At 33.6% G+C, this 9,146-nt stretch overlaps 1 protein-coding gene across 1 annotated transcript; it reads right to left on the bottom strand.

Annotated features, from left to right (window-relative positions):
* Nucleotides 1–868: 868 nt before the first annotated feature.
* LOC133334216 (myosin regulatory light chain sqh) lies at nucleotides 869–1,483 on the bottom strand. The gene is made up of 2 exons (XM_061542510.1): nucleotides 1,043–1,483; nucleotides 869–979 (listed from the first exon to the last, which is right to left on the bottom strand). Exons 1-2 carry the CDS (start codon nucleotides 1,460–1,462, stop codon nucleotides 875–877), a joined length of 525 nt encoding a protein of 174 aa, XP_061398494.1. The 5' UTR covers nucleotides 1,463–1,483; the 3' UTR covers nucleotides 869–874.
* Between the last annotated feature and the right edge of the window lie 7,663 nt (nucleotides 1,484–9,146).

The following is a 9,146-nucleotide window of genomic DNA, read 5'->3' on the forward strand; positions in this document are numbered from 1 at the left end:
TACTAGGTTGATTTTCTCTACGCTAATATTTATCATTTGTGCTGAGAATATCGAAAAACTTGAATTTTTTAGTTTATTTAATAAACGAGTACTTTCTCACTTTAATACTCCAATTAAATTGTAATAGGAAATCCGTCGGCTTATTGTCATAAATATTGAGATACAAGAGATAATCCTAGTAATATAAACTAAGAAAAGATCTAAATACTACTACAACAATGTTCTCTGATCACATAAATATTTGACTGTATTTGTAAATACGAATTCCTATATTTCCCCTCATTTGTCATATTCCAAATGATTTTGCTACAGTTCGTCCAATGAAACATATAATAGCGTTGTATTCAGGAAAAGTTTTAAAAGAAAAAACCAAGATCAATTCCAAAATTTAACTAACACCTATTTCATATTGGACGATTTAGTTGAAAAATGTTCATATATATTATATACGCATGTATGTAAAAATGTTTATTCAATATAAATGATGTTCATATTAATACTTATATATGTGATATATATGATTGCTTGCAATGGCAATTCCAAACTATAAACAAAATTTGCATTTTTTAAGTACCAAGAAAACTGATAACAATGAATCATCCAGTAGATTGCAGTAAGGGTTAATTGATCGTATTTTGTTAATTATTTAATTGGATATAGAATGATGATAACTGAACCCTTTTACATGGGACTAAGACTAATGCATTTGAATCAAATAAGAGATAGAATATTAAATAAAACGGCACACAAATAAAGAATTTTATGATAATGGAGATTTTTCTGTAATGTCATTCGCATGACTTTGGATTGTAAAATACATGTTAGGAATAATAACAATACGGAGGGGAATGTGTTTTATTGTGTGAGGCTGTTCTTATTGTTCATCCTTGTCTTTAGCGCCATGTTTCAGAATTCTGGTAAATTCGATATAATCAAACAGACCACCCTTGATGGGAGCTTCGCGATACATTTCGTCAACCTGAAAATGTTAATGTTGATAATATTGTAATTATCCAATATTCCAAAGTGAAGAATAACTTACATCCTCGTCTGTAAAACGATCGCCCATGGTTGTGAGAAGCTCACGCAAACGATCCTCGGGAATCACACCAGTATTTTCTTCATCGAAACAACCAAATGCATTTTTGATGACATCTTCGGGATCTGTGCCTTGCAACCGTTCTCCAAACAGGGTTAAGAACATAGTGAAATTAATTGGGCCAGGAGCTTCGTTCATCATTGCTTCCAGATATTCATCTGTGGGATTTTTGCCCAAAGACGCGAGCATATCGTGTAAATCCTCCTTCTCAACGAAACCATCGCGGTTTTGATCGATCATATTAAAGGCCTCCTTAAATTCGGCAATTTGTGCCTGATCGAACATAGCAAATACATTAGAGGTGGCACGTTGGGCACGCTTCTTGGTTGTGGCACGGCGACCGGCTGTTTTGCGAGAAGACATGTTTGATCTAAGAAAAAAAAACAACAACAAAAATGTTAAAATTATTAGAAGATAAAAGTAAGCAAAAACTAAAAAAAAGAAGATTGAAATCGTATAAAATTAACAATAATTTAAACATATGATTAAAATGTTGTTAATACGCTGACATCGATATTTATTATATATTTATTATACGATGTGATATACTCATCATATTTAATATTTTTCGCAAAGTATTCTTTAATTGTTTAATAAAAATTTAAAACAAAAAATGCAATATACGGTCACATAAAATAAATTGGAATTGATTAATTCGACAGACATCTCTTTATTTTACAGACATATTTGAAGAATATAATTTTCCCAGAAATTCGTGATATTGAATTGAATAGTAAATAAGTATAGAGCCATGAACCCAGTCCCAAATATCCCATCGAGGATGAAGTCCACGACACAAAGGCCAACGTACAGATAACTTGTTTATGCATATGGCCAAAAACAATCATTTATAAGATGTTTCCAACTAGCAAAAGTCCTTCAAAAACCAATAGCTTTCAGAAGTATGCGTAAATGCCATCTATAGGACCTGATTACTAGAAACTTTGCCGGTTTTTAGCCATTTCTTGACGAATGTTTCTTTATTTGTGCTCAAGAGTGGAAGGTTTATCTGCATAAACACGGTTCCATAAAAAAATGTCTAATGCTTTCAAATCGAATAATCTTGGTGGCCAGTTAATAACGGCACGACGGGTACTTGCATTGAAACATTGATACAAGCAAATGTGGAAGGTCTTGGAGTGTTTTAGAGAAAAATTCTCCGAAAATTCTATGCGTCGCGGGGGATATTGCCGTCGAATGAACCATGAGCCGTACCATCTATTCTCGGACATCAACAGAGGTATTGAGCTGCAGCGACTACGTTGGCTAGTTCATGTTGTGAGAATGGATGAGGATGACCCTGCTCAAAAGCCAATGGTTCACGCAGAATGGGAATGCCACGAATTCTATGGAAAGATCAAGTGGAAGGCAACATTTCGGAACATGGTCTTTCAAATTGGAAGAGCTGCGTACAAGACTGATATTTTTAAACTCGGCTTATGTAACAAATCTTCTGTCACTGAACAGTTAAGATTTACAGTAAATGGACTATAAAAAATAAAAATATATATAAGCTACTATTCTCTGGTAGGTTAGGGATGTGCGGTTGTTAATAACAACCGTCCACTCGGAGACTATGTCCATTGTGATCATCCTTATAAATTACCTGTAAAGAAAAGAAAAATGGAGAGTGGAGGAGCAAGGAGAAAAGATAGCGAGAGAAGAAGAGCGGAAAAAAGGTTCTTTTAGCCATGTCAAATTTTTGACAAAGCCTAGGGTTTGGTTTTATTTTGGAGAAGAAGACTAGATTATCGATTTCATATCTTCCAAACTGTTTATGTCTTCTGCTAATCAGCGATGGACATTTACAGAGGATGTGTTCAATTGTTTCCAGTTCTTCTTCGTCCTCACATAGACGACAGTAATCCTCTCCACTGGAGTCCCACTCCGAAGTGAGAGATCTAATCTTGCAGTGACCTGTTATGATCCCCACAACGATTTTGATCTCCCTCTTATTGTGTGTCAGCAGCGAAGTTGTTCTTTTAGATTTTGAGATTCTGCAAGCAGGTTCTCTTAGCCATCTGTTGAAATTGCCGATGGGAGGTTTCACAGATCTCTCAATCGGAAGATTGGACGACTGCGAGCCCCTTCGAGCAAGCTCGACGGCTATCTCATTCCCTTCAATGTCTCATTCCCTATCTGTCGTATATCCTTCAAAGCGGACTTGCAATTATGAACAACTTTTGAGTTTATAGTACGCGATTTCACCGCTTTAAGGGCCGCCTGACTATCGACATATATAGTCACCGGTCCCGTAATGTCTGCATTAAGTGATTTTACTATCTCGGCCGCTTTTTTTTATTTATTTATATATGTATTTCATATTGTCTTTCAACCTTAAGGCTGTAAGCTACATTTCACAATTAAATATAAATTTTATAGTATTAAGCGGCTTAAATGTAAAAGGGAGGGATATTGAACTACTAAAGAATATTATACCGATTAAATTACAAAAAAAGTTTTTGATTATTATAGGTTATGATTAAAAAAATTTGATTAATTGGATTATGACTACTCCAGTAGGAATGGAAAATTATTATATATAAAAATGAGTTGTGTTTTTATCTAAATAATTTGTATCACAAATATCACGGTACAATTATAAAAGGTAACAGCAAATCCCAGCTGATTTGATTTCAACGTAATACTGGTATCAATATGAATTTGACAAATTACGTTTTTAAAAATCACCCAACAGGAAAATTGGGAACGCATACAATTTGAAATTGTTCTTTATTAAATGTGCTCCCGTATTCAATTTACTCAATCTGCCTGCTGGGAAAGTTTCAGGAAGCAAATCTTACTTCAAGGAATAACTCGCTATTCCCAGCATTTTCATACGTGTTACACATATATATGGCAATGGCTCAATTAAAGGAAAGATGTGGAAGCGATAGAAATATAAATTTTAAAGATTTTCATTCATGTTTTCCAATTTTTATTTTGAGGATTCGAAAATATTTCATTTTCAAAATAAAAATAATTTGATGATAATTTGTTTGTTTGTTTACATTTTTCTGTCAAATGAGTTGACACTAGTAGAACTTACAACAACAAATTTCCATGTTGTTGTTGTATCGTTTTTTGTACAACAACACTTGCTGTTACCTTCTATTATTATACCATGCACAAATATAAAAAAAAAATTAAACATACATACGTACATTAAAAAATTTAATTGAATTTGAACTACTCCAATATGAGTTATATCTTCCTAATTCCCTACAGTAAACGCCTACGCCAGGGCCTTCCTCCATCTTTGACCCGTCTGTAAAGTATGACAGACCTGGGGGGTTACTCTGTATTGCGTTGCGAAAGCAAGTGCGATGCGAAAGCTAAATGCGTTAAGAGTACAATTTGGTACTCTGTAACGCTCACGCAAACGCATTCGCAAACTAAATAGAAAATAGGGCAACACTGTCGCCACAAAGTAAACAATAACGAAGAATGACAAAAGGAAACGTAAAAAAATTGTAAATGAAAACATATTTTTGTGTGGTACGAGTGTTTTGTTTTTAAACAAAAATGAACGAATTAAAAAAAAAGAATTTTATCAGATCGATCAAATATACTCTCCGTATGTGACCACGGGTATGAAAATAGAAGTACGAATTATGTGACAAATGTTTTCAAATATTTAATTTTTATAGATTTATATAAAATGTCTCAATAAAGATTCGTTTATGTATTTATTAAACGCTCGTCGTTCCAAATAGATCCACAACAATTCCAACTACAATAAAAGAGGCCGCTGCTTTGAATTTGCTTGGACAAGGTGATTATCAACACCAACCTGCACACATAGTTTCACATTTTATATAAAAAAATAATATATTACTTTTTCCAACCACCGACATCTTTTACAGGAAGTCAATTTGAATTGAGGTCATCAGACGGTTTTGTCCACAAATTGTTGGCGCGTAGTTTCGCATTTGAACTCTGCAACTGTCCCTTTGCCAAATCACTATGTTGCCCCATAAAATCTACTGAAGTTAGGAACTGACGTTGCTGAGTCTGTAACTGTGACTTTTTTGCCTTTTACTTAAAATAATTTACAATTTATATATAAATAAAACCTTTAATTGAGCTTACTTATATGTTTCGCTTCCTTTGCGTTTGCTATTTTGTTAACGCAAGATATTTGCGCTTAACGAACGAGTTTGACATGCGTTTTCGTATTACAGAGTGCGGTGATGCCACATTTGCGTAAAGTAGATGCGAAAACGAATTAGAGAGTACCAATTACGCGATGCGTTACAATTTTTCTCACGCATCGCGATACAGAGTAACCCCCCTGGCAGAGGTAAAAAGCCACTAGTCCAGGATTCCCTACTAGGAAACTCAACTTTGATGTCATTAAAGCCTCTATGTAAGGGAACAACTCAACTTTAATGTCATTAAAGTCTCTATTTAAGCCTTAATCCTGTTTAATTTTTAGGAATATAAAATATTCACCCACAATGTTTCTTATACATTATTAAAATATTGATTTTAAAAAATGGTTATAAACACATCTGTTGTTGATACCCCCACTGTAACAAACTATGACTGGCATTGGGGGCATACATATAGAATATTAAAAAAAATCCATTCAAATCGTTGCTATACACGGATCAGATTAATGGATTTTTCTTTTCACTTATAAGTGCAGCTGTGGCAGTATGTGTTGGCTTGTATATGATGTATATGAGAGCATAGATATGTACACCGAATGCTATTGCACTTAGTTTGTATCACCCAAAAGCCATTTAAAGTGAATTTACCAAAAATAGTAAACAATTTTCGAAAAGTAAAAAACTTATCAGCAATTTATGTCAACAAAACACGAACGCACACACACACACACGCAAATATATATTCGCCGAAATGATCGACCATGTTACAGATACATTCAGTTTTTTTAGCCCAGTGAGTCATAACTTCAATTCACCAGTATTTTTTTGTCATTGTCTCCGGCAATGAGCGTTTTTTTTTTTCTTCGCCTCAGTTGTGTTGTCTTTTTATTTTGTGCAAAAGACGATCAACATTACATACATGTCGTCGTTTTTTTTTTGCAATTTATTGATGAGTTAACCATATATGGCGAAAGCTTTCAGGCCTGAGAAATATGATATGGAACTGGATATCCAACGGAGACCGGGGGTAATTTACATATTACCAATTAAACATAATCCAATTACATACTGACAACCATTTATCTTATATTTTACCGTTCCACCGAGAAGACTTCTTTGTTTAAAATTATACACAATTGGTTTATTGAAATGAATCATTTTCCAATTATTTGGGGAAACAAAAACAGCAAACCCCTTTTATTTATTTACGTATCATTACACATCACCAAAAAAAAACAAAACTTATCCATAGTTCAAAAACAAAGAAAGTTCACATCATAGTTTATAATGTTTCGTTGTATTTTTCGCTACTTACTTGTTACTTGTGTTTAATAAGTTAAAAATATAAGAAAAAACAACGAACGGGAGTGCGTTGAATACTAATAATCAATTAATTTAATTAATTTAAATTGTGGGTGAGGATTTGTTGTTTGTCCGATTGGTACTGATATTACTAAACTAATATCGGATTGGGAGTGGAGTGCCAGTAAAAAAAGTAGGGATATATAAGTCGACGGATTGGGAGTAGAGTTGGGTAGTTCCGGAACGAACTAGTTCATTGGAACTATTCCGAGAAAGGAACGAACGGAACTAGTTCCAGTTCTTTAATTAATATAATTCCTTTCTCTGATCCAGTTCCTTTTTTGAACTATTTGAAGCAAAGGAACTGTATGGAGCAAAGGAACTATAAAGAGCAAAGGAACTATATGGAGCAAAGGAACTATTTGGAGCATAGGAACTATAAAGAGCAAAGGAACTATATGGAGCAGTTGTTTGTCCGATTGGTACTGATATTACTAATATCGGATTGGGAGTGGAGTGCCACTAAAAAAGTAGGGATATATAAGTCGATTTTCCACAAATCGATTAATGGACTTTTTTATTGAAAAATCCATCATGGTGCAATTATAAGGTCGTCCGATAAAACCAGAAAATTTCACCCGAGCTGTCAAATACTTTCAGCCATCCGTCTCGTTGTGTTATCGAAAATACAACAACCACAAGGAAACGATAACACTAACGCTTGAAGTTATTGTGCGTTGCGCTTCGGAGTTAAACCTATTTTAACTTTTAGCGTGCGTTGACGCAATAACAAAAAAAAAACGCTCAACGCCACCATTCTGCTTAGCCCTTTAAATATATTTTAAATCTTTGCGTGGGTTAATGCGATAACAAAAAACGCTCAACGCAAACATTTTTTTAACATTCTGATTAGCTCTTTATGCCATGTACAGACGAGCGGAATTTATCAAAAATAAATTAATTTTGACAGCATGAAAATATTTTTAAAATTTTCACACATTTGCATTAAAATGATGAATGAAAAGTAAAAAATTATCTAGTTTTTATATATGCAGAATGATGTAAATTTTGTAATCTACATAATGCAATATGCATTTCTTTCCCTTTAGTTATAATTAGCGTACAAAACGAGAAACAAATGTGGGGAACCCCAAACAAAAATTCACCAATTTTTTATATGTGACATTTGTAATGAGGAAATATAAAAATATATTAAAAACAACAATTGGTCTGTTCCCGTACTGATTCTTGCAGTACGGAAACAGACCAAATATTTTCAGAAAAAGTAGAAAAGTAAATATACAGTGTCGAGCAGAAACGAGTACATGTTTGCATTTTGGACACTTTTTACGTCATAAAATATAACTAAAAAAGCTATTTCAAAAATGTTGGTTGCATTTTATTGAGTATTTTGTACTTAACAAAACAACCTAAATTTAAAAATCTAACTCTTAAAAAAATAACTAAGAAAAAATAAAGAAATCGAAATCAACCCCAATGTACTCACTTTTGCACGTCTGCATTTTTTTAATAATGTGCAGAAAAGGAATGTAAAATCACGTTTTTTTAATCTTTTTTTGATTTTCGTTAGATTTTTTAAGAAAATGTATAAGTTTTACATCATTTAAGTCCCGTTTACTAAAAAATTTTACAAAGTTTTGAACAAAAATCAAATAAATAACTAATAATAATTCAATAAGAAATATATATAATAATATAACAACCACTGAAGAGGACATTCGGAAAAATCTGTTCTACCCTGGAAATTGCAAAGGGACTTAATTTGTGTCAATTATTGGTCCTATGGGTACAAAAACGGTGTTCCGTTGTTCCCAAACCTCAAATTAGAGGTCGTACACTGCTTATAAGATGTGTGGACCCACGTCTAATGATAAGGGAAATGTAATTTGATAAGTTTTAACACCAAAATATGCTTCGTAAGTACTCGTCAAACCTGTTAGTCATTGAAGGGCGTGAAGAGCCCTTCCCGACATTGGATATAGCAGTAAAAAAGACTAAAAACCTGTATTATAGGAAAAAAACTGCAAAATAAGGGTAAAGACTTTTCAACTAGACCAAAAGTTGAACTGTGGTCGACTGGAAACGTGTGATTGGGTCCGACGAATCCAAATTCAACCGTTTTCTGTCCGAGGATAAGCATTATTGGTGATGAAAACTAATTCAAAGGCCTAATGTGAAGCACGGTTGAGGAATTGCCATGGTATGCGTAGGCTTTAACTTGTGGGTCCTGGACCGATGTTAAAAAAATTGACAATATAATAATGAAAGAAGTCCATTTCGATCATTGTAGAGTCATATCAGTCAGTTCAGGTAGCTAAGTACGCCTATTCTGTAGAAGAAGTTATTATATGCAGGGCGGTGATCAAAGATATACGTCAAAATTCGTGAGAGAATATCTTCATGAGCAAAATTTTGAATTAACACAGTGGTCAGCACAAAGTTTCGACATCAATTCGAACGATAATTTGGGGCCAATCGCAAAGAGGGAGGTGGGACAGTACCAATCAGGCCCTAATAAATTAGACGAACTTTGGTAGTGGATCTGATGTGATTGGAAGAATAATTCCAATGAAATTGTACTAAAATTGGTTGAAAATATGTCAAATAGC

This window comes from Musca vetustissima, unplaced genomic scaffold (assembly GCF_032173495.1).
Source record: "Musca vetustissima isolate MV318-11 ecotype Yass unplaced genomic scaffold, APGP_CSIRO_Mvet_v1 utg17479, whole genome shotgun sequence".
In the NCBI taxonomy this organism is placed as follows: domain Eukaryota; kingdom Metazoa; phylum Arthropoda; class Insecta; order Diptera; family Muscidae; genus Musca; species Musca vetustissima.